At 38.0% G+C, this 26923-nt stretch overlaps 1 protein-coding gene across 7 annotated transcripts in view; it reads right to left on the bottom strand.

Moving 5' to 3' along the window:
* The window catches only part of PAPOLG (poly(A) polymerase gamma), a 40314-nt gene extending 15975 nt beyond the window's left edge, over positions 1-24339 (bottom strand). For all 7 annotated transcript variants that reach the window (XR_013814603.1, XM_079791567.1, XM_079791565.1 and 4 more), the window contains exons 1-13: positions 24104-24339; positions 19911-20072; positions 17898-17964; positions 13601-13682; positions 13266-13375; positions 11597-11650; positions 9765-9876; positions 7629-7718; positions 4157-4295; positions 2982-3054; positions 2083-2203; positions 1597-1681; positions 1146-1199 (exon numbers count right to left, since the gene is read on the bottom strand). Coding sequence is in view for 6 of the 7 variants with exons in the window: in XM_079791567.1 (XP_079647693.1) it covers positions 1146-1199; positions 1597-1681; positions 2083-2203; positions 2982-3054; positions 4157-4295; positions 7629-7718; positions 9765-9876; positions 11597-11650; positions 13266-13375; positions 13601-13682; positions 17898-17964; positions 19911-20072; positions 24104-24120 (1166 nt within the window). In the remaining variant the exon portion in view is untranslated. The remainder of the gene's footprint in view (positions 1-1145; positions 1200-1596; positions 1682-2082; positions 2204-2981; positions 3055-4156; positions 4296-7628; positions 7719-9764; positions 9877-11596; positions 11651-13265; positions 13376-13600; positions 13683-17897; positions 17965-19910; positions 20073-24103) is intronic.
* Between the last annotated feature and the right edge of the window lie 2584 nt (positions 24340-26923).

Genomic DNA, 26923 nt, shown 5'->3' with positions numbered 1-26923 from the left:
CAGGTTGGGCTGAGGGACCCCCGTGCACGAATTTCGTGCACCGGACCTCTAGTGTTTAAATAATGTGACCCAAAAAGCTAGTAATTGGCCCTTAATTTATGAAATACACATATAATACTCTTTCACCAATAAATATTTTTTAAAAGGCTAAGATTTTCACAGAATTGATACTAGATATTGCATTTAAAAATTCACTAAAATCTGATCAGATACTCCTAAAATATCCAAAGTTTCATCAGATTTCTGCAACTTTCTATCTCACTTAAGAAATGTGACTGCTATCAGCTATCATATTAATTTAATGATTTTAAGAATTAGAAATACCAGCTACAAGAATACTTTTACATTTTTTTAAACACTAGAAAAAGCTTACACATTATAACTGTGTGTGCTCCAACAGTAGTTATATAAAATACTGAATTATTCCTCAAGGTAATCTAAATGAGAGATTGGCAAACTTTCTCTATAAAAGGTCAGTTAAAAGTTTTAGCCTTTGTGCTCCATTGTTTCTGTTGCAAATGTTCAACTCTGCCTTGTAGCAGGAAAGCAGCCATCCTATATAATAAAAGCCTAATATGCAAATCGACCGAACAGCGGAATGACTGGTGGAACCACCGATTGCTATGATGCGGACTGACCACCAGGGGACAGACGCTCAGTGCAGGAGCTGCCCCCAGCCCACAGGCCCCAGGCCAGCCAGGGTGGGTGCCAGCAGGGGGCCCCTAACCTCCCTGATGGTCACCTTGCAGAGGGAGGTGACCGTAGGCAGCAGCAGGTTGATCGGGGGCTGGGGCCGGCCAGTGAGGGGGCTGGCGCTGGCCCCAGATCACCCCACTGGAGTGGGTGGCACCAGCCCAGCCAAGGCCGGTGCCATTGGGGGCCCCCTGATCACCCTGCCGGTCACCCAACAGATTGGCCCTGATCACCAGCCAGGCCTAGGAACCCTACCCATGCACAAATTTTGTGCATCAGGCCTCTAGTAGACAATATATAAATCAGTGGGTGATGCTCCATGGTCATGTACAACAATCATTAATAAGATTTAATAATTTTGAAAATAGATAAAGTGTTTATGGTGGTAACATATTTATTTGGTGCTTTACCATTTATAACAGTAGGTAGAGAACTTGAAATATAAGTCTTACCATTCTAGATGGTTTTCTTCTGTTGATGCACTGGCAGTCAATACTATATAATGTCTATGAAGAATTTTCAGCAACAATCAGGGGAATAAAAAACCATAAACATTGTTAGTGTCTGCTTTTCCATCTTACTTTTTCTTTCTCCCAATGAACAAAAGAGCTAATGCAGGCACACAGTTTATGGAAATCAAAACATACTTTAATTTTTACAAAATTAATTCCAGACACTGCAATGAAAAAAACAATTCACTACAAACAAAAAACCCCCACTAACACTGGGTTATATATTGTACTACTACAATATAGAAACTTATCACTTAGGAGTTCTGGAAACCTATTCTCTCTCATTTGAAATATATGTGACAAGTGTGACCTATAATTTAAAGTTTAACGTTCTTACACACACTTAAAAAACGTTTATACACACACATACAAAATGGAAAATTTCAAATACCTATACTTTTGAAAAAAATTTGGTGGCTCAAGTAGTTTGGACCAATCTGATTTGCCTTGAAGAATTTCACCTGTGACTGCAAGACCTAAGTTTAAAGAGAGAGAGAGAGAGAGAGAGAGAGAGAGAGAGAGAGAGAGAGAGAGATTTTAAACAATGACCAATGACTATCATATTATCAGCTTCTGCACTATTGTATTACCCTACCCCCAAACCTCTAATCCCACCAAATTCTTGAGTTAAAAAAAAAAAAAAAGTAACTTTATTATGTTCTTTCTCAGAACTTAAAAGTCAACTTCAACCAGATTGGGCTGATTCCATTTCTGGCCTTAATATAATATATTTTGGAAAACCAATTATTGAAAAAATAAATACACATTTGAAAGAATTTTAAGAAATAAGAGGCACAAGAAATTGCAAAATAGAATAAAATTGTTGTCAACCAAAATTGTGGGAATATCTAAAGGGCAATAGGGCCAATAGGTTTACCTTGTTTAAATTCTTCTACCATTACTGTTCGAGTTGATGTGGACACATTATACGTAGAATTCTGTTGTGGGTAGGCAGGGGTGATTATGGGCATGAGATGATACCTATCTGATGGATTTACCTGTGAAATTAGAAGCAGAATAATTGATCTATTCTCCTATTTCAGTTGTCCTCACTTCATTTCCCCAAAAGTCTGAAGAATATGAAATATAAATTTAATACTACATTTCCTCAATTCTAAAAAGTACATTTCCCCTCCCCAACTACATTTATTTCTGAAGTCAGATGTGACTGACAGTCAATGGAAACTCTGCAGAAGTTTATTTTCCCCCTGAAAAGCTGTTAAATTGATGGTGCACCTTATAAACAAGTCTCTTAGAACCAGGGAAATACAGTATCATAGCTGCAAATAAGCACTGTCTGGTCCAATGGTTCTCAATCCTCTTTCTGCACCTATTTAATGGGTGACTTCCCCTATGTTACTCAGAGAAATGAGCAATTACTCTAAAAGCAAATTAAAATCCAAGGTGAGTGAGACTTATGCTATTTTGGAACCATGAATCTGCTTTTTAAATTGTACTGCAAAGCAAATCTTTTACATATATGCTTCAGTACTGTATTAGAAATTATTTGTAAGACAGTTTTAAAAATAGATTATGACATTTTGGTTAATACACCCACTCCCATAGTCTTATATGGGTGATTTTTAATGATATAACATTTGGATTATCATTGGAAAAACACATTATCTGCACCAAAAAATACAGCAGAGGAAGGGAAGGAACTATAGTTACATTAGAAAGAAGATGAGCAGGCACAAGAAGAATTATCTAGATTATAATTTAGAGAATTGTCCTTTTCATAAAAGACTTAATGAAATTCTATAATAAGTCACTTACCCGAGGATCCCAAACAGGCAAATTCAAATTGCTTTCTTCTGGTTGCTTCAGCAGCACAGGATTTGGCCATTCCCTAACATGATAAGACAGATTAGCTCACACAGGACCTCACCTCGGCAACCATATAAAATGTTAAAATCATTTGACTTTGTTCCAACTTTCATACAGCAAAAGTTTTGTGTATTTGGCATTTTTAAAAAAATGGAAAAAAGCTGCTCATTTTAAAGCAGTGTTCTCTGAAAGGGCAAATACTGTTTTGCCCATTAGCTGTATCTAATTTAAATTTGAATGTTTCCTTTCCTTCTCATTTACTTTCAAGGATTAACTCTGACAACAGCAACAGTTCATATTTACTGAAAATACTCTTAACAAACCCATGAAGCAGCTATGATTATAATATCTATTTTACATGAGATCTTAAACGACCTTGACATAATTAGTAATTGGCTAGTATTGTGACCACTCTTTCAAGCTAAAGATGCACATTTACAGACCCCCGGAAAGTGACATCTGGTGTCCCAACACTGCCTCAAATTTGATATTTTTAAACTTTTAATGAAAAAAAAAGGGGGGGGGGGGGCTGAAACCGGTTTGGCTCAGTGGATAGAGCGTCGGCCTGCGGACTGAAAGGTCCCAGGTTCGATTCCGGTCATGGGCATGTACCTTGGTTGCGGGCACATCCCCAGTAGGGGGTGTGCAGGAGGCAGCTGATCGGTGTTTCTCTCTCATCGATGTTTCTCTCTAATCCTCTCCTTCCTCTCTGTAAAAATCAATAATATATATTTTTTTAAAAAAAGAAGGAGGAACTACTGTCCTTATAAAAAAAAAAAAAAGGGAAAAAAGAATGTAAGCCCTGGCCGGTGTTAAGAGCATTGGCCCATACACCCAAGGGGTCTCGGGTTCCATTCCCGGTCAAGGGCCCATACCTGGGTTGCAGGTTCAGTCCCCAGCCCTGATGTTTCTCTCTCTCTCTCCCCCATCCCCCTCCCTCCTTTCCACTCTATCTAAATCAATGGGAAAATATCCTCGGGTGAGGATTAATCAAAATAAATTTAAAAAAAAGGGAATGTTAAGACAATTAAAAAAAAATCTAGACATAGCTCTTAAATTTCCAAACAAATTTCCAAATAGGCAGAGGTTAGTAAATAAGTGAAAGTATGCATATGAATACTTACCACTTGGAAAACACTAAAAAGAACTTATGAACTAAAGTAGAAGCTGCTGCATTTGGATATAATTGGCAAGTTCTTGCAACTAACATTGCCCAAGAGACACCACCAAGGAATCCCAGCATGTTGGAATAAATACCACGTCCTATAAAATTAATATATTTGTTAATTATTGTTAGGACCTACTATCCATGTCATTCAACTGTAAAGAACAGGATTACTTCCTTCATAAGACTGTTGCTTAGAACTCTTTCCCTCTATAGAAACATTAAAATCTCCCAGCTGGGGTGGCTTAGTGGTAGAGCATCAACCCATGGACCAGGAGATCAAGAGTTTGATTCCAGCTGCAACTGATTTGGCTCAGTGGATAGAGCGTCGGCCTTCGGACTGAAGGGTCCCAGGTTTGATTCAGGTCAGGGGCGCGTGCCTTGGTTGCGGGCACATCCCCAGTGGGAGGTGTGCAAGGAGGCAGCTGATCGATGTTTCTCTCTCATCGATGTTTCTAGCTCTCTATCCCTCTCCCTTCTTCTCTGTAAAAGATCAATAAAATATGTGTTTTGTTTTTTAAAAAGACTTTGATTCCAGGTCAGGACACATGCCTGAGATGCAGCCAGGATCCCTAGTAGGGGGCGTGCAGGAGGCAGCCGATCAATGATTCTCTCTCATCATTGATGTTTCTCTCTCTCCCCCTCCTGATATCAATAAAAAATATATTAAAAAAACACACATTAAAATCAATAAGTAGACCTTCATGCTAGGCCTCATCTTATTGGTAAGCCATAACCTGCTCACCATAGCCCCCTACTTTGCCCTCCAATACAGACACCCTTATTCCCTATCTCAGTTCTGACTGCCCAACTAGACTCCACTGATATGACACTGGAATTTCCCACATTTCAATATTTACGGTTGAGAAAGAAATGAAAAAAGGCAAGATATCTGGAGAGTTCTATAAGTAGGGAAGAATAAACATTTCATTAGTAATCATATTCATGGGCATTTTAAAATCAAGTGTAAAGCTGGGGACTAACTTTAGTATTTTGCATAATTATTCTGCATAATTTGCATAACTTTAGAATTTTCCATAAAGCACAGCACATCACTGATATCACTCAATTCTTGTATGGCTATTTCTTATAGCAATCTATAAAAAAGCATTACCATATTTCAGCAAACTTAAGATACTTCCAATTATATAATATAGCATGATTTTATATCCCATTAAGCAAGAGAAAAAATGTAAATTTTTTATATATCAATTTCAGATATATTAAATGTGAAAGATATGCATCTAAGAATTAACAAAACATGGCATTTAATCTGTAAGAGAAGACAAATTACTTGTGATATCCTCTCAATGTAAATTACTTTATCTGACTATACAAGGTAACTGAGCCAAAAGACAAATTCTACTTAAGGTCTTTTTAGATGTGCACTAATATTATGGTAGCTACTAGTTATATTTGGCTATTTTTTTTTGAAGGGGATGTAACAGCTTTTATTGAAACATCATTAACATACCTTAGGATTCATCCATTTAAAGTATAAAATTCAATGGCTTTTAATATATTCTTCACCCAGTTGTGCAATCATCACTATAATCAATTCTGGAACATTTCATCACCCTCAAAAGAAACCTTTAACATCACATTTCCTGTGCCCCCCAATCCTCCATAACTTAGGCAACCTATAATCTACTTTGTCTCTATAGATTTGCTGTTTTGGACATTTCATATAAGTGGAATTGTACAATATGTGGTCTTTTATGACTAGCTTCTTTCATTCAACATAATGGTTTCAATGTTCATATATGTTGTAATATATATCAATAAATACTTCATTCCCTTTTTATTGCCAAATAATATTCCACATTATGGGTATAGCACTTTTTGTTTACCTGTTCAGTTTATATAATATGGTTGTTTCTACTTTTTTACTATTATGAATAAAGCTGCTATGAACTCTTGTGTATCAGTTTTCGTGTGGACATACCTTTTTACTTCTCTTAGGTGCTATTTAATTTTAAATTAAATACAATTTAAAATTTAGTTCCTCACTTGCACGTTTCAAGGACTTGGTAGCTACATGGTTACTGTATTGGACAGCACAATAGGAAACATTTCCATCAGCACAGAAAGTTTTTATTGGAGAGCACTGTTTCAGACTATGTAAAACCTGGTGCCAGAAGTGTAGCAGTTAAATGTAGTTACAGATAGTACAAATGTGCTGTGCCAGCTCAGGACTGGGCCTTTTACTAACCATATCCTATACATTTAAACGAGTACAGTTCCAGGTTTTATTAGAAGGGTGTTATAGTGTAAAAACAAAAACAAGTTAAAACTGTCACTGTAGGCTTTTCATTTAATATATTTACTGAACACTTACTATAAACTTTGTTGGTGATGGGGAGATAAAGGTAAGTAAGACAGTCCTGCCCAAAGAGAGCTCAAAGATCAGTAAGGAGTTCATTCTTCAAGTCCTAACATATTTCGACTGCCTGGCTGAAACCCAAGATGGAAAGTCAGGGGCTTTACAGTTTTCACCCATGGCAGAAAGAAATAGAGTTACACATTATAGCACCATAACTATTGCACCTGAAAAAGAAATAGCTTCCCCAAAACTTATTGGACCTCAATCGGTATCAATAGGCTCAAGAGTTTTCGTGTATGCTTCTATTATTAGCAACTGAAAATGATAATTTTGCTAGAATGGCTACATCAATAAATCAACAAACACTAAGTGCTGGCAAGGATATAGAAAAAAGGGAACTCTAGTGCACTGCTGGTGGGAATGCAGACTGGTGCAGTCACTGTGGAAAACAGTACGAAGGTTCTTCAAAAAATTAAAAATGGAACTGCCATTTGACCCAGCGATCCCACTTCTGAAAATATATCCTAAGAATCAGGAAACACCAATCAGAAAAAATATATGCACTCCTATGTTCATATCAGCATTATTTATAATAGCGAAGATCTGAAAACAGCCCAAGTACCCATCAGTAGATGAGTGGATAAAAAAGTGTGGTACATTTACACAATGGAATATGTGGCTGTAAAAAAGAAGGATCTCTTACCCTTTGAGACAGCATAGATGGACTTGGAGACTATTATGTAAGCGAAATAAGCCAGTAAGAGAAAGACAAATATCACATGATCTCACTTATATGTGGAATCTAATGAACAAAATAAACTGACAAACAAAATAGGTCCATAGGTATGGATGCACAGAACAGAATAACAGATCTCAGTATGGGTTGGGGGGTGAGTGGACAGTAAGAGATTAACCGAAGAACATATATGCATATATGCTTAACCCATGGGCATAGAAAACAGTATGGGGAAGGCCTAGAGTGGGGCAGGGGTTGGGTAGAAGGAAGTAAAAAGGAGAAAATGGGAGACATTTGTAATACTGTCAACAATAAAAAAGAAAATTATAATTTTATAATGCAAACATACAATAAAAGAGTTGGGATACTTACGTTTTGCCCATAATTTGACTGCTCTCAGGGTGAGTCTAAAAGTTTCTTTATTTGGCACTAAATGCAAAATTTCATCAGTAACTCTACATCCTGAAAAAGATAAAGCATTCATATTTCATTATGCAACAAAAACCCAGTTAATTCAAAGACTTTCATTTAAAGAATTAAATTAATTTAAAGAATTCAAAAGCACATGGGTAAAGCAATACAATATTTAAATAAGAGATAGGTCTGACTATCTTTTTAGCATTCTTCCACATTTGACTTGACTGTTAATCAAATATCCCAAGTTATTTAAGAGTGTTATTGCTTTAATGCAAATCTTATTCATAAACACTGTGATTTACTGTTGCATTCTGGAAGGACAGCAAAACACAATGATTCAGTTAAACAAAAGATACTATGAACCAGTAGTTCTCAAAGTATGGTCTATAGACTACCCTGGGAATCTGTAAGATCAAACCTATTTTATAATTGCACTAAGGCTTTCTTTGCCCGTTCCACTGTGTTAACATGTGCACTGAAAGAAGTGGTGGGTAAAACTGCTGGTACCTTAGCAGTAAATTAAAGCTGTAGCAACACTGTACTAAGCAGACATGTTTACTGCCACACATTTGCAGTTAGAAGAGAGCTATGGAATCTGTGCGGATATTTGAACATGTTCAAGGCAAGCTGAGCTACCCGTGTATTTTTTTAAGGAATACCAATTTTACTTGAAATAATGATTGACAGACAACTATGGCTATTCATGCTTGAGTATTTAGCAGATACTTTCTAAAAACAAAGCAAAGTGAGCCTTATATCAAGGAAAAAAATGACAAAATTTGTTGCTAATAATAACATTTAAGCTTCCAAGTAAAAATTAGAATTTTGGAAAACTAGTATCTGTTACTGTAAGCTTGACAGCTTTCTAATACTTAGACTTGTCTGATGGTATTGGAGATATTAATAAATGTAATTTTGATTTTATAACAAAATGTGAGTTAACATTTAGAAGAGCCAAATAACTTTGTGAACCAGAATTTTCCAAATGATCCAGGCATCATCGTACAAAATCAAGCATGGGTAAAAATCCAATTAAAGAACAAGACAGACCAATGCATTTTTAATGTAACAGTTCAAAAAGTTAACTGATATGGTTTTAGATTAGATATTCCAACCTTTTGAAAAAGATCACTTTTACTCAGCAATAAAAGGAGAAAACTACTGATATATACTACATAGATGTACCTCACAAACATTATAAGTAAAAGAAACCAGACACATAAAACTAATGATCCCATTTATATGAAATGTCCAGGAAAGGCAAATCTGTAGAAATAGAAAGTATATTAGGGGTTGCCTGGGACTGGGGATTTGGAAAAGGGAATGATTGCAAATAGGTATGAGGGATCTTTTGAGGATGATGAAAATGTTCCAAAATTCAATTGTGGTGCACAACTATGAATATACTAAAAACTACTAAATTGTATACCTAAAAAGAATGAATTTTTTGGTATGTAATTAGACCTCAATAAAACTGTGGAAAAGAAAAAAAAAAACAACTGTCACTGGTCAAGTTTTAGTATCAAAGAATATCTACAATTATCTTCCCTATTCCAATTATATATCTCTTCCTATGCTTCAATCAAAACAAAATATTGTAAGAGATTGACTATAAAAGCAGATATGAAAATCTAGCTATCTTCTACTAAGTCAAATATTAAAAAGATTTGCAAAAATGCAAAACAAAGCCATTGTTCACACAAAAATGTTTACTACTGTTATTTTAAAATGAACTAACACACACTTTAAAATTTTCTCGGTTTTTATTTCTGATATGGTAAATATTGACCATATTAGATGGTCAGTATTAGATATAACCCACATAAACAGAAGATCTTTGGGGTCCTCAATAAATTTTTAGAGTGTAAACGGGCCCTGAGACCAATATGTTTGAGAACCACTATTACAAACATCAACAACATTCAAACAAATTTCTTTTAAAGATGTTTAAATGTGGTCAGAGAAATGTGTATAGAGAAAATTACATCATTTTAAAAATGATTTAAAAGTCTATTACTAGTTCTGCAAAAAGATCTCTATATGTCAAATTGTTTTCAGGCAGATGGCTGAGGTTTCTTTTTAGAAGCTTACCATTTAAGCTGCGAATACACCTTATATCAAGGCTTCTCAGTCGAGAGTCGTCTCTTAGATCTAAATTATCTGATATGGTTTGTATTGCCAGTCTTGCAAAAACTAGGTCAATCTTTGGAAAGATACAAAAAAAGAGAAAAATATTACTTTTTCTCCTTCTAGTCCATTCTCCCCCTTCCCCACCTCAAAAACGTAAAATGTTGTAATTATTAGTTTTGGAAGTTCTTTAAAACTTCAAAAGGCTTATGTAGGCAATCTCAGATGCGAAAATCACCGAAAACTTTTGTGAGGGCAATTGAATCTTCAAATTAAGGGAAAGCATTTTAATTTTAACATATATGCCAAGCATTAAAAAAAAAAAAAAAAACCACCAACTTAAGACCTTATAAGTGAATTTCTAGATAAAGATGGCAGATCCAACACACATTTACATTCACTCCCTCTTGAAACCCCTCTAAAATACCAGCAAAATTTTGTTTTGTTTTTGTTTAGTTTTATTTTGTTTTAAAATGCATAATGCACTAGGACAAAGGAAAATATGAGACAACAACAAAAATTATGAAAGCTGGAAAGTAGACGGTTAAGTGGTAACAGACTCAGCAGATCTCAAACAGCAAAGATTAAAAATATTTATAACCAGGAAATAAGGACAAGAGGCTATAAATACATACATAACAAAGAGGAATATTTAAGAGAATAAAAAATTCTTAGAAATTAAATATGTGACAGCAGAAATGGAAAACAATTAGAAAGTTTGGAAGAGAAAACCACAAAAAGCAGAACAAAAATATGAAGATGTGGCCAATAAGTGGAAGGAAAAATTTTGGAGAAAAAAATGGGGGGCGGCAATCCTAGAGGTCCAGCATACAAATATTGGGAGCTCCAGAAAGGAGAGAGGAAACAAAGGCAGGAAATCCAATGGAAGTCAATACAATTTCCAAGAACTGAAGGGCAGGAGTTTCTAAGTTGAAAGAGGACTACTGAATACCTAGCATATTTGATTGAAAAGACATATACTAAAATATATCACCATGAACTTTATAACTGTGAAGACTAGGGGAAAAAATCATGTAAGTATCCAAAGAGACAAAATAGATCACATACAAAGGATGAGGAATTAAAATGGAATCACACTTTTCAACACAGCATGGAAGCTAGAAGACAATGAAGCAAGGCCTTCAAAATTCTGAGAAGTATTACTTAGCCAAACTACCATTTTGGTGTGAGAAAAGAAGAAAGACATTTTAAACATGCAAGATCTCAAAAATATGTGCTCTTTCTCAGGAAGCTAGTGGGTGAGTGCCACTAAAATGAGAATCAAGAAAGAAAACTCTAGAGAGAGGCAAAAGGAAATCCCAGGATGATAGTAAAAAAAAAAAAAAAAAAAAAGATGTTAGGATGTCAGCTGTATGTATCAGCCATGGAGAATAATCAGTGTCAATTAGAACAGGTGAGAAGATTCTGAGATATTTTTTCAGAATGATGACAGAATACCTGAGAAATTTATTTAAAGGAGATTTAGACAACTATGACAGGGGAGTTTGAATTAGTCTTAAGAATAAGGCCCAAGCAAACAAATCGCAAAGCAATTAACATAATATTATTATGTTAGGAGATTATGGAAATGAGACTAGGGTAGGGATGAAAGTTGGTTCATTTTCCATGGTGAGAAATCAACAGATAAGAGAGAGGAATGTGAGGGTCTATTTAAAGACTATTTGATTAGTTAAATAGATTCTTAAGTCTTATTTTAAAAAAAGAAAATAACCCAAAAAGCCCTTATGGGTTAAATAGTTCAACTTTAAAGTCAGAAAAATATTAAAACCACTTACCTCAATTCCATCAAATTCAAATTTTATAACAGGTACAAAGGCATCTTCTACAGCCTACAAAAGAAGAAAAATTTATATATATCTCACACACACACACAGTAGGTCCTCGGGTTACATCGGAGATCCATTCCTATGGCGTTTGTCAGAAAAGTCAGAACCCACCTACATAAGCACCTATGTCACTCACATGGAGCACATACACAGCAGTAATGAAGTGAAACAGTAAAAAAAAATTTAAAAGATAACAATTCCTGACCTTTACTTGAGGTAAATAAATAATAAAAAATAAAAAGCACATATGTACATACGTCGAAAAGACGGAACTTTTTTTTTATAAATAAATGGGAGATGGTGATGAAACCACAAAATGACGTGTGTTGAGTCCAACATAACCCAAGGACTGTCTGTATATATATATATGGCATAATCCTTTCTACATCTTTCCTACCTGCCGATAATATAACTGTAATCCTTTCTACAGCCTTCCTAATTGCCGATAATGTGAATTCCTTTGCTCCCAATTTGTACTAAACTCAACAGAAAAAGTGAAAATGTTCTTGGCCTCACATTCTAGGTAAGTACTTCTACTTTGTGACTGTGTTATTTAAGATGCACAAAATGTCTGACAGTTGTTATCTAACTTAATCTCCTAAAAATATTCATCATAAACTGGCAGGCAGAATTGCTATCATCTGAGTACTTATTATTGTTGATCAAATTGAAAACTGATTATTTACAAAGAGCACTTGTGTTAGAAATTAAAATACAATCAGAACTTATGATTAATCTATCAAAAAATAATACAGTCAATATAGTTTGGATTTAGTAGAAAAGTCTGAGTCTTCCTTAATCCTAATATAAATTTTTAATCATCTTCTCCATTCCCACACACCCAAATAATACAGAGCCTTTGAACTTCACCTAGCATCTCAGATATTAGAACTATTCACTCGGTTAGTTCCCCCAATCCCTCCTTCCCATAAACTATGTCTTGTTCACTCTTGTATTTGTGGGACTAAGGCCAATGTCTGATGGATCATTAGTGCTGAAACTAATTTGCTGAATGAATGGCTACATATCTACATATATAAAAGCCCAGCGACTGAATGGTGGAACTACCAGAACGACTGGTCAACCAGTTGCTATGATGTGCACTCACCACCAGGGGCATACGCTCAATGCAGGAGCTGCCCCCTGGTGGTCAGTGCACTCCCACAGTGGGAGCACCACTCGGCTGACCAGGATAAGCAGCGCTCCCACAGCGGGCTGATCACCGCAGGCCACACCCCCACCAGTGCACAAATCTGTGCACTGGGTCTCTAGTATACATATAAAGGGTTACTACTAATTAAACTTTATATATGTAAATTATCTCATGGGTCCTCAAAAAAACTTTATAAAAATGTTATTATACGCCATCTCCATTTTATAAGAGAGGAAAACAAAGGCTCAGAGAGAATGGGTAATGACCAAAATCTAAGAGCTAATATTTGGTAGATTTCTAGATTCAAATCCAGATGTGTAAAACTATAAAGCCCATGTTATTAATCATTATCCATTATTTTAACAAGATAGAGCAACTTTTTAAGAAATATTTCAACAATCGTAAGCCCTAGCTTTTAGAGTTTTATTAACAAGTTCAAGATACTAAATACCAGAGGATACTTACTCTTAAATTTCTAATGCCATCTTGATGCTTCAATTTTTCAAAAAAAGACTGAAAAAAATCAGATCTCTCCACATGTCTTGGAGCTACACAAAGTGCATCAATGTCAGCTCCTACAAATCAAAGTATTTCTTATCAAGAAGAGCATATTATGTATCATATTTTTGTTAAGTACACACAAACATGTAAAAGAAAACATGTAATGATAGAAAATGCTAATAATAATTAATTCTGAGTAGTGAGAGAATGGGAATTTTTTCTTCTGTATTTTAAAATTATGAACAAATAAAAGTTTGTTAGTGAACATTTTTATTAGTAAAACACAGAAAAGCCGTTACCTTTGGTATGTACTCCAAGTCTATAGGAGCCAAAAGTGAAAATTTTACCACCAACAGTAGCCACAACAGAAGGTGGGAGATTCTAAAATAAAATTAAACAAAAGGCATTCAATTATTCAAATTATTTAGCATAAAAGTCACCTAACTGCTACAGATACATACGTATTTGTCAATGTGGATAAGTTGAGATTTGTAAAAATATTTCAGAGCTCTTTTGGTTCCAGCTTGAATAAGGAGGGAAGACAAAAATCCATGCCCACTACACATGCACACATCTCTATATAAGAAAAACACTTTTTATCACTTGACCCTACTTGTCCCCTCCAATTGCATATCTTTGGCTCCATCACTCTCAATAGTCACAAGGAATTTTACCCAACTAATTAATGCTTTCAGCTCTCTATATTATCACTAGAGGCCTGGTGCACAAAATTCTTGCATGAGTAGGGTCCCTAGGCCTGGCCAGCTATCAGGGCCGATCGAGGCCTTCCTTCCCCCGGCTGCTGGTCAGGGCCTTCCTTCATTCCACGTCGCCCCCTCGTGGTCAGTGCATGTAATAAGCGAGTGGTCGAACTCCCGGTCGGTGGAACTCCCACCGGCACAATTTGCATATTAGCCTTTTATTATATAAGGATACTCTTGACTAATCCCATCTGCCCTTTGTTTTTTTGTGACAGATAAGCTTAATATCTTGATCCTAGCTCGGCAACCTTTCTGCCCATACTTATACTCATTCTTCATCTTTTTGGCTTACAATTTAGTTTATACCACCTCCTTAATTCTAGGATATTTAACAGTATCATAAAGCTATCCTTTTGCCCTTAGTCTTTATTTTCTCTTATTCCACTGTGTACAAAATTCACTGATTGATATTCTTAAATTACTCTATTATAACTCTTCTACTCAAAATTCACTGATTGATATTCTTAAATTACTCTATTATAACTCTTCCCAATACACTCTTCCCTGACCACTGAGGTAAGTATCCTTGGATCCTAAAGAAGTTCACAATATGCTCCTATGAATCTTGCCTCGTCTCCTGATCTTCCCTTCTGAAGCTCCAACTGCCAACATGTCACACAATCCGGTCTCCTTCCCATTGCATTTGCCATTTTCCCTGCCTTGAATGTTTGCCCATCTCAATACCATCTATTTTTCAAAATTCACTTCAAGTTTCACCTCTTTCATGAAGCCTTTCCTAATTATCTTCCCCTCCCCCTCACTGCTCCTCTACTATTATCTTTAATCCCTTTTATACTATATTTAGTGATCTTCCTTTTTCTGTAAGTCCCACCTCTTCAACTATATTTAAATTCCTTAGAAGGTGAGAATGGTGCCTCCTACAACTCTTATTTCCCCACAATGCCCAGTGCAAATTCCAAAGAATAATAACTGCTGACTATCTTGAATAAAAATATCTGTATAATAGGATATTGTTGTTACTTCCTCTGCTTAATAAATATTAATGTTACAAGGCCCGGTGCACAAAATTCGTGCATGGGGTATATATGTGTGTGTGTGTGTGTCCCTCAGCCCAGCCTGCACCCTCTCCAATCTGGGATCCCTCTCACAATCCAGGACTGCTGGCTCCCAACTGCTTGCCTGCCTGCCTGCCTGCCTGCCTGATTGCCCCTAACTGCTTCTGCCTGCCAGCCTGATCACTCCCTAACCACTCCCCTGCCAGCCTGATCGACGCCTAACTGCCCTCCCCTGTGGCCTGGTTGCCCCTAACAGCCCTCCCCTGCCGGCCTGGTCACCCCCAACTGCCCTCCCCTGCAGGCCTGTTCCCCGTCCCAACTGCCCTCCCCTGCAGGCCTTGGTCCCCCCCACAACTGTCCTCCCCTGCAGGCCTGATCGCCCCCAACTGCCCTCCCCTGCCAGCCATCTTATGTCCACATGGGGGCAGCCATCTTTGACCACATCGGGGTGGCGATCTTGTGTGTTGGAGTGATGGTCAATTTGCCTATTACTCTTTTATTAGATAGGATAATTTTATAGCTAGAATGGAGTTAGTAAATTTATTGATGACTAATATAAATCAAAGTATAGAGAAGCGAGGACCATTTATTTTACCCTCCTCCTAAGACTTTCCTACTTTGAAAAACATGATTCTTACATGACATATGAGAAAGTAACACACCAAATCTCCGAGTAAAATATTTTTGCCACAAACCTAATAACTAAAATGATTTGATTGGGAGTTACAGACTGTTTAAATATCCCAATTGTGTATAGAATATTCAAATAATCTTGTATCTAACTCAAATCCTTCAGATATTTTCCAAACTAAAACATGCATAAATGAAGGAATTATAATTGATACATAAAATGACCAATCATCTTATCCATGCAATAGAAGATGTTAAAATCAATTTAAATTTTTAAATAAGTAGATATTTTATTTACTTTGCTTTTGAAAAAAGCCAAGTTGTGGCAAAGTCTCAAAATTTTAACAATGGTTTTATGCCTAGATTTTGAATGAAAACCAGCTACAGGGTTTTTATAGATTAAAGAACTAATTGATTAAAATGGAATAAAAAGCAATTTTATTAATTAAAAAAATTTTGACCTTGAAAATCTAAAAGTCTACTGGATTTTTCTTTTAAGTGCAAAGAAACCATGCAGTAAGAAAATTAGGTCATCTCTCAACAAATTAATCTAACTCTTTTTGCTAATAAATGCACCCTTGAATGGGGATGGAAACAAGTTGACATAAAGACCATACACAAGAAGTTATGAAGCTGGTTAGTCTGATTTTAAAATAATTCTAGCAAGTTGGGTATTTGGTTTACACACCCATTGAAATTATGGACTGATTAGAGAGGGACAACAGGTTTCCCTAACATTTAAAAAAATATATATTTTATTGATTTTTTTACAGAGAGGAAGGGAGAGGGATAGAGAGCTAGAAACATCGATCAGCTGCCTCCTGAACACCTCCCACTGGGGATGTGTCCGCAACCAAGGTACATGCCCTTGATTGGAATCGAACCTGGGACCTTTCAGTCCACAGGCCGATGCTCTATCCATTGAGCCAAACTGGTTAGGGCTTCCCTAACATTTATTTAATGCCTGAGCCCTGTCCTGGGGTTGTGCAGGTGAACAAAACAGGCCTTTTTCTTAATAAGTTGATCAACTAGTAGCAGAGATATAAATATGAATTCTTTTTATTATTCATGATGACTAGCATTTAACTTGCTCAAAATACATCTGAAAATTTCAACTATTGAGAGCTCAGAAATGAGCCAATAGCCATTTGGCAGTAAAAGTAAACAGCATAAAGATCATTTATCTAAACCCAATGACTACAAACTTAGTAGAGTCCCTCATAACCTTATTCATAATTTTGTTTAAAAGAACTCAATTTTAAATATGTATCAAGGTACAGAAAGAAATAATAAAAGTTGTAAAGAAAAGGAGTCTAACAGATGTTTATGTAATTTCTAAACCCATGCAGAGTAGAAAGTGAGTTTGCAGAGACACATTGACAGCTCTGAGACATTAACTTTCAGCTGACTGCTATTAAGGGCAAGATGGGAAAACTATAAAAAACAAACAAAAACCTTAATATACAACAGTTTGGGCCACTTAATCAAAGGACAAATAGTATCACCAGTTGGAACATCCCTACCTCAATTTAGTACAGCCAGTAATATAATATTCATAATGATGATTCTCAAATTCAAATAGTTATATTAAAAATACTTACAAAAGCAAATACATAATTAATTTTAGAAGAAAAATAGTTAAACTACCACAGGAGAAAAAGTTGTATAATTATAAATTAGGGTTTGCAAACTCCTACGTCTCAGGGGTCACGCAGGTATGCAAATGAGGAAAGTACCCATAAGACACAAAGAAACTGACTGATAGATGACAGGTGCTGCTTCAGAGAGGGCAGGAAGTGGGGAAGCTGTGAGGCATTCCTGCAGAGCAGAAGCCCAATTCCATTCAAGCCTCTTCCTGCCTTCCACAAAGGCAGGTCCAGTATTGCCAGAGCTGATATTTCACAAGAAGTCCCAAATCTGGCTTTTTAAGTAAAGTATCTTAATATTTAAATTGTGGTCCACTACTGTGAGTCATGCAAGATATTAATGGGCAGTTTTAGATAATTGGCTACCTCTGAGGTAAACCCTCATTTTTTTAGATTCAACTGTCCAGACCAATTTATTACCAAGTATACCAAAGAGCCAGTTTTAATGTATTTCAGGTAATTCTCAACTTCTACATCTTATTACCAGGACTAAAGAACAGGATGTAATGAAACTATGAATTCAATGCAGTTTTAAAGTCTTACCTTACTCTCACTAACATCGGAAATCCACTCTTTTACTAAATTGTTCAATTTACCAAGAACAACCAGCCTATAATAAATAAAAAAAATGGCATGCTTTATATTAAAAAACAAATAAACAAACAATATCTTAAAAAGCAACTAAGTATATAGGCAGTACCTGTGTTGGTGTTAGGGTAAAGGCATATTATACACACATTAATGCTATCACCTCTCTTTGGCATTCTTAGGTCCCTAAGAGTTCCAAAGAGATGATATATGTGACAATAGTGTTTCCGTCTTTGAGTTATTTTCAAAATTCAAGAAGCCTAATAAAGTCAAAATTACCTTTAAGAAAGCTGCAAAGGCCAAATGAGTTATCAACTTTTTTTGGCCCTACATTGGAATAAAAATCAACTCAATGTGATAATAATAGAGATTAGCATTCTCTCATTGAAAGTCATAGGTTTTTGGATAATTAAAATGGGTAAATTAATTATTGGCTGCTTTTTATGAAATAATATTCTTAATAAATGAATTTGATATTAAAACAAATTTGCAACCAATGGCATATCCAAATCCACATTAAAAGAAAGAAGAGCCTGGCTGGTTTGGCTCAGTGGATAGAGTGCCAGCCTGCAGACTGAAGGGTCCTGGGTTCGATTCCCGTCAAGGGAATGTTGGTTGCAGGCTCCTCCCTGGCCCAGGCCCTGGTCGGGGCACATGCAGGAGGCAACCAATCGATGTGTTTCTCTCACATCGATATTTCTCTTTCCCTCTCCCTAAAAATCAATGGAAAAATATTCTCAGGTGAGGATTAAAAAAAAAGAAAGTAGAGTTTAGGCATCTTAAAGATAACATGAACAACTGGATTCCTGGGTCTGTCCAAACTTGCTTCTCCCTCAGCCTTCCCCAGGTAATGAAATTCCATCCTTCACGAGGTGCTAAGACCAAAAACCTTGGCATCATTTTTGATCCTCTCTCCTCTTTCTCTCTCACACATTCCACAGTCATCAGACAACCCTACCTTTAAAACACATCCAAAATTCTACTACTTATCATCACCACTGCCAGCCACCATCATTTCTTCCCTGATTATATTAGCCTTCCAACTAATTTCTCCAGTTAAGACTTGATCTCTCTTCAGACTATTATTCTCAATATAGCAGCCAGAGTGACTGTGTTAAAATATGAGTAAAGCATGTCAATCTTCTGGTCAAAACCCTAATAGCTTCCCATTTCACTCAAAGTAAAAGCCAAAACTTTTGTTTTTTGTTAATCCTTACATGAGGGAGTGGGAGAGGAGGAAGAGGGAAAGAGAGGGAAGGGGAAGGGGATAGGGGAGGGGGAAGGGGAGAAACATGGATGTGAGACACCTTGATTGGTTGCTTCCCACATGTGCCCCAGGGATGGAACCTGAACCTAGGTCCGTGCCATTGACTGGGAATCAAACCTGTGACCTTTTGGTGTGGGGCCTCAATCTAACCACTGAGAACACCAGCTAGGTCAAAGCCAAAACTTATAATGGCTTACGATGTCCTGACCTTCCCCTCCGAACTTCTTTCTACCTCACTTTCCTTAAGCCCACATTCCCCTACTTACTCACTCTGCTTTAGACACCAGGCTACCTTGCTATATATTCCTTAAAGCAGGTATACTCCGACCTCAAGCCTTCTGCCTAGAATGCTCTCCCCTCAACTATTCACATAGCTCCTTCATCTTCAAATTTTTCGTGAAATGTCAATGAAGCCTTCACTGACAAACTCCATTCCCAGCTTTATTTTTCTCAGCATCACTACTCTTTCCCAGCAATATTCATCACATGTAACATGTATTTATTTTACTTATTTGGCTAAATGTTAGTCTCCTTCCCTAACAATCACCTAAAATATAAATTCCAAGAACTCCAAGATTTCTCTTCATTTGTCCTTTTTAAAAAAAGTTTAGGCAGGGACATAATAGGTACCTGATATATGTTTATAGAATTAATGATTAAATAACATACTATAAAATATTTTGCATTTTTATGTGACATACCTGTGGTTCAATTCTTCCTCATCTTCAAAAACTCCAAATGGTTTCATGGCATCAATTAATTTCTGTGTGTAAATGTGATCAATTTCTTTAGGACATGCCAAGCTAATTGGAGAAGTGATTCCATAATGCTTTTGTTTACGCTGGCTGTCCAGCACGGTGTTTCTGTTCAAGAAAAATTAAATACCAGAAGAAATTTAGAGCATCATATCATACTGATACATTGAATCTCTCAATTCACTTATTTAATTTAGCTACCTTAAAAGTTTACTTATTAGTACTAACTGCCGGTGTGGGCATTTTTTTTTTAAAGGAAAAAAGGGTGTTTTGTGTTTATATTGATGAAAGACTATTCATACTATCTTCAGCTTTCATGGCTAGCATGTCTTTTCAAGTCAAAAGCAGCATGTGTTGGCATCAGGACAACTGTGCCAACACCACTCAGCTCAAAGAGCCTGAAGAGGAGTTGGGCTAGGGCTACCTCTACTATACCCTACGGACCTAAGTCAAGTGCCATCTAGAGTCAATCTCTGAAGCAGTCAGCCACTTGAAAGAAAGTAAGTAAAAACAATGTTTTTCCCTCCCTCAGGAAAGAAATAAAAACATTCCATTAGAAGGTCCTTGTGAAATATTCTTCCTTGTAAAAAGAAATCACAAATAGATTTGTCTTTGAGATACCCAACTTAACATCCATTGCTTGAATCAGAGTTTATAGTCCTAACATTTTGTGAACACCTTCATGTAGACTGGTACCCAGACCATTTTCACACTGAATAATTATCAAATTCTTTATACTAACTGGCAACCAGTTATAGAATATAAGCTCCTCTTGAAAAGATCCTAGACATCAGGAAATTACAGTCCTGAATATAGTACAATAGAATTTCTGAGATTTTGGATTTACACAGAATAATTTCAAAATAAAACTTGGGACCAACATGGGTTAGTAAAATCTGTAATTATAATAAAAAAGGAAAGTAAAAACATACAAAATAACCAACTAATCCTATCACCTATCTTAGGTATCCTTTCATGAAGGACCATTAACACCTACAGTAAGAATGTAATCTCATCCTAAGGAAATCAGAAACACCAATCAGAAACAATATATGCACCCCTATGTTCATAGCAGCACAATTTTCAATAGCTAAGATATTTGGAAACAGCCTAAGTGCCCATCAGCAGATGAGTGCATTAAAAAACTGTGGTACATCTACACAATGGAATATTACGCTGTTGTAAAAAAGAAAGAACTCTTACCATTTACAACAGCATGAATGGACCTGGAGAGCATTATGCTAAGCAAAATAAGCCAGTCAGAGAAGGATAAGTATCACATGATCTCACTCTTGGAATACAATGATCAACATAAACTGATGAACAAAAATAGATCCAGAAACACAGAATCACCTCAGAGGGAAGGCTGGGGAGTGTTGAGAGGATAAGAACTTGTATGCATTTAAGCATAACAATGGACACAGACAATGGGGTGGAGTTGAAGGCCAGGGCTGAGGGGTGGGGACAAGCTGGGAGAGGGCAATGGGGGAAAAAGGGGACATATGTAATACTTTCAACAATAAAGAATTAAAAAGAAAAAAAGAAAAGAATGTAATCTCAAAGTGCACTCTTGTGTGTGTGTGTGTGTGTGTTGTTAATCCTCACCCAAGGATATTTTTCCATTGATTTTTTAGAGAGAGTGGAAAAGAGAGAGAAAGACAAACATCAATGTGAGAGAAACACATCGATTGGTTGCCTCTTGCACGAATCCGGAGCAGGGCCTGGGCCAGGGAGGAGCCTGCAACCAAGGTACATGCCCTTGACTGGATTGAACCCAGAATGCTTTGGTCCACAGGCCAGCGCTCTATCCACTGAGCCAAACCAGCAAGGGCTCAAAGAGCAGTCTTTTAAATGAATAAATTAGCCTTGTAAACATTAACACACAAAAATACATGATTGTTTAATTGTTTTTGAAATTTAACTGGTCAAAACATTGACTTATCACATGCTCTTTGGTTAAAAATTTCATTAGTTAGGGAGAGACAATCAAATGGAAGTTAAATAGTCTATATACTTTCCAAAATAACGCAAACAAAAGAGAAACATCAATACTAGTGTTCTTTCTGGTTATTTATTTTGATGCAGAAAAAATAAAATTTCCATTAGTTATTTCAAGTTGTAACTTCTTTTTTAAAGATTTAGCTCTTTGCCAAAACCGGTTTGGCTCAGTGGATAGAGCATCGGCCTGCGGACTGAAGGATCCCAGGTTCGATTCCGGTCAAGGGCATGTACCTTAGTTGAGGGCACATCCCCAGTAGGGGGTGTGCAAGAGGCAGCTGATCGATGTTTCTCTCTCATCGTTGTTTCTAACTCTCTATCCCTCTCTCTTCCTCTCTGTAAAAGATCAATAAAATATATTTTAAAAAAAAGATTTAGCTCTTTTACCTCTAAGAGAGCTAAAGAAGCATTTGGTATTGTTTGGGCGTGTGTATGTGTATGTTAAATGAATGGGACAGGCTAATTATACATGATCATTCAATTAATTGCAACATTAACCCTGAGAGGTAGGTATTGAATAAGTGCCACATTACAAGTACCCAAGGTCTAAAAAGATAGGAAGAATCAGAACTCCAAAACTCAAGATCTTCCCACCACTCCATTCTCCCTTCCATAACTACTTCAGTCCTGACACTACTTATGATCTTGTGTCCCATCTTCTAAGTTCCTACTGGCACTAAAATTCCAAATCTATGATTCTGAATCTCCCTCATCTGGGGTGGGAGGGGGGGGAGTGAGAAGGCAAAAGAATCCCACATTCCTTTCAAGCCATAAATTTCACTTATGGCTAAACATGTTGGAGAAATTCCAGTACAAGTGTACAAAAAGACAGGTACAAGAATGTTCACTGCTACACTGTAACATTAAAAACTAGAAACATGTCCCTGGCTTAGGTTATTTCTCTGGTCAGGGTAAGTACAAGAAGTCACCAATGAATGCATAAATAAGTGAAACAACAATCTGAAGTCTCCCTTCCCCTTCCTCTCTCTAAAAGATCAATTTAAAAAAAAATTATATCTAAAATTAGAAACCATCTAAAATAGTCACTAACAGGAAAATAATGAATTAGGGTGTATCCCTACAATGGAATACATTAGTTAATATGAATTAACTAGATCTAAAATCAACATGGACAAAGTTCCAAGATACTATGCTGCCCTAAAGAAGCAAGTTGGCAGAATGAGAAATGTGATGCTGGTTACATAAAGCTTCAAAACAATGCCAGTTATGGGCATACACATAGTTTGTAGTAACAGCGTTAAAAACATGCGGCAAAAAAAAACACCCCACCAAATTCAGGACTGTGGGGAGAGAGGCGAACGGGACCAAATCAGAAGGGAGGAGGAGGGATCCTTCAGATGTATTTGGAATGATTTCTTTTCAACGAAAATATGCCTACACACGCGCACACACACACATATATATATAATATTATGCTTTGGGAAAGATGGATGGTGTCTACACAAACGATGCTTACGTTATCCTCTGCCTTTTCCCATGATTTCCTAATAAAAACACCACGTTAAGAAGGTACAACAAGATCTTCCGCCGAGCACGGAATCCGATTTTTGACTTACCCAAGTGTGAGCAGGAGTTACAGAGCGGTCGGTGTGCTGTGGGGAGGTGGGGAGGTGGGGAGGGCTGGGGAAGGGCGAAAAGACCTCAGCCGTGAATGAAGAGGAACGAGCCGGGGAGGTCATTCACTCTGAGGACCCGGAGACCCGGAGACCCGGAGACCCGGAGACGGCGGGTCGGGAAGGCGGGAGGGGGGCGCAGGGGACGGTATCTGCGCCAATGCAGGCGGGAGGAGAGACCGGTCCAGACATTGCTGGGGCGGGAGAGTGACCAACGATTCCCCCCACCGACGCACTCGCCTCTCTCCCACCGCATCCTCGCCAAGGGGCGTCCTCGGGGGCGCGACAGCCCAGGGCAGACGGGGACTCCCGGAGTCCGTGCAACGTGCAGGGGGTATAGCCAGGTGAGCCGCCGGGTGGAGAGGAGGTGCCCCGGCCGACCCGGGCGGGGAAGGAGACCCCCCCGCCCCGGGTGAACTCCGGGCAGAGCAAACGGAGTCCCGGGCCGCCCCCCTCAGCCCACCCCTCGCCGCCTCACCCCCAACCGCCGCCCCCGCCACTACTTACGCAGACGTCTCTTTCATCGCTTCCTGCGTCTCCCTCACCGGCGAGTGTCGCTCGCTCTGGAGTCCCGTCCTGGCTCTTCCCCCTCCTCGGGTCCGCTTTCCTCTGGTCGCCTGTCGCTCGCGCGCTCACTTTCCCACTCACCACGGCCGAGGCAGCCAACCGAGTCGTGAAAACACTACATAACCGGCTCTATTTATGACAATACGGCGCGGACGACGCCAACATGGCGGCGCTTCCCAGCCTGCCCCTCGCCCGCGAGGCCCCGCCCCTCGAAGCCTGGCCCGCCCCGTGCCCCGCCCCCTTCCCTGGGGTCGCGGGAGGCTCCTCTGCCCTGGCCACGCCCCCTCCTCCTCCTCGGGGGCGCGGGAGGCTCCGTTGGCCCCGCCTACAGGGGCGCGGGCTGTGGCTGCGGTAGGAAAGAGCGTTTGGTCCTCCTCTTTGTCTGTGGGACTGTTAATCCAGGCAAATTGCCTGGAAAGTAATTTGGAACATCTTTTTCTTGTTTTTTTCTAATGAGAGCTTGTAGCATATATTTTTTAAAAGATCAGAACCTTGCCTAGCAAATACTGTTTTAACCCTCCTAGTATTCCACATCTTTAGTAGTAGTCATATGTCATCAATCCACTTGTTGAGATTCTGTCGTGAGAGGGTCACATCCAGGAACGTGTAACTTTGCAATGATCCCCCGGGAAAAGCAAGCTTGTAAATTGCAGGTTAATTGCTCAGTTCTAAGTCCCACTCCCACTCCCCTCATGACAGTTAGTGAGGGAGGTTGAGAGGAAGCGCTAGCAGTTTGCAATAGGAGGATACATGTAAGGCAGACTAAAAATCTTACACTTTCAAATAGTAGAGATCATGTTACATGTGAGTGTGAGGATGAAAACGGGGGGAAAATGACGAATTTTAAAATGCTGAAGCGTAGAAATAATGTAAAATACTAAAAATCATTACAAGAGAAAGGATGTCAAGCAGCTGCTATTTTTTCCCCCTCTGGTGTGACTCAGAGACACAGTAAATAGAGGAGACTACTTATAGAATTATTCACTTATTGAAAAATATTTATTGAAAGCCTAGCCTGTACCAAGCATGTTTTAGGTTCCAGTGATTTCATGGTGCATAAAACCAGACGTGTGGTTTAACTTCATGAAGTTCAGAGTTTAGTGAGGAAATCAAATATAAATAGTATTCTTCTGTTGCAGAACTAAAGCACCTACAATGTGTCAGGCAGGGGCGATACTTAATTGCTGCCCTAAGAGCTCACAGTCTAGTAGAGGAGAAAAAGCGTACACAGAGTCCAATGGACTACACATGGTCTGTGATACAGATGGGGTCAGGGAACTTAGGGAGGCCTAAAGAGGGCCACCTAAACTTGGGGGTGGGGGTGCTCAATAGTGCCTTTCTAGAGGAGGGCATGCTGCCTAAATTAGCAAGATTTGGAGTAGAAATTGGATGCAGGTGGTAGGGAGAAGGCAAATCCTATTCCAAGCAGCAGAGAGTAGTAGCTAGCACATACTTCAGGGTGAGGGAGACTCAAATTTGAGTTATAGTTTTGTTAGTACTAGTTATGTGACTTCAGGAAAATTAACCTTAGAAAGCCCTTTCCGCCCTGGCCGGTTTGGCTCAGTGGATAGAGCATCGGCCTGTGGACTGAAGGGTCCCAGGTTCGATTCCGGTCAAGGGCACATGCCCGGGGTTACAGGCTCGATCCCCAGTAAGGGGCGTGCAGGAGGCAACCAGTCAATGATTCTTTCCCATCGTTAATGTTTCTATTTCTCTCTCTCCCTCTCCCTTCCTCCCTGAAATCAATAAAAAAAATTTTTTATAAAAAGCTCTTTCCTCAACTGTAAAATCAAAATAATAGGATTACAAGAGAATTAAAGGAGAAGAGTGTTTAACCGTATGATTCTCAAAATTCAGACATGCAAGAAATATTACTTTATTTTCTAACAATTTTTTTACCCTGAACCCCTCATTCTTCTGAGCTGGCAGACAAAGACAATCTTGGCCATCCTGTGTCTCTCCAATGTTTAAGATGGTGCTAAGGTGTTGTGTTTAGTTGTTTTTCTTCCCATTTTCTTCTCTTTGTGAATCTACCTGGGGTTGAATGCCAGTCCCTAACCCCATTTCAATAAGGACATTTTCAAGGAATAACATTTTCCTTTTGGGGGGGAGGGGTGTCGACATTGTAGCTGTATTTTTTTTAAGCTAAAATTTTCCAATTATCAAAACAACCCATGCTTGTAAAAAAAAAAAAAAAAAGAGTGAAAATCTGTCCCTCCCTTTCTTTCATAGTTTTATTCCTCAGGGAACCGTTATTAACAATTGGATATCTATCCTTCTGGAATGTTTTCAGTATACCCCAAACTGCATGTAAACATGTACCAGAGTGTTTGTTTTTATTGTTTTTGTAATTTAAAAAAGGGGGAGATTAAAAATGGCGGCAGAGTAAGTGGATGCTGCATGGACATGCTCCCAGAAACATGGAATTACAAGAGCTGGTTTTTGGAAAAGATAAACAAAATCAATGAACCAGTAGCCAGACTCATCAAGAAACAAAGAGAGAGGACACAGATAAATAAAATCAGAAACAAAGGTTGTGAAATAACCACTGACACCACAGAAATACAAAGGATTGTAAGAAAATACCATGAACAACTCTATGTCAACAAGGTGGACAACCTGGCTGAAATGGACAAATGCCTAGGAAATACAATCTCCCAAAACTGAATCAGGAGGAATCAGAAAATCTGAACAGGCCAATAACAACTGATGAAATAGAAGCAGTGAACAAAAAACTCGCAGCAAACAAAAAATACCCAC

The sequence above is a fragment of the Cnephaeus nilssonii genome, assembly GCF_951640355.1.
Source record: "Cnephaeus nilssonii genome assembly, chromosome: 15".
NCBI lineage: Eukaryota > Metazoa > Chordata > Mammalia > Chiroptera > Vespertilionidae > Cnephaeus > Cnephaeus nilssonii.
The sequence above is the reverse complement of the archived record's forward strand: the minus strand, read 5'-3'. Positions and strand labels throughout refer to the sequence as shown.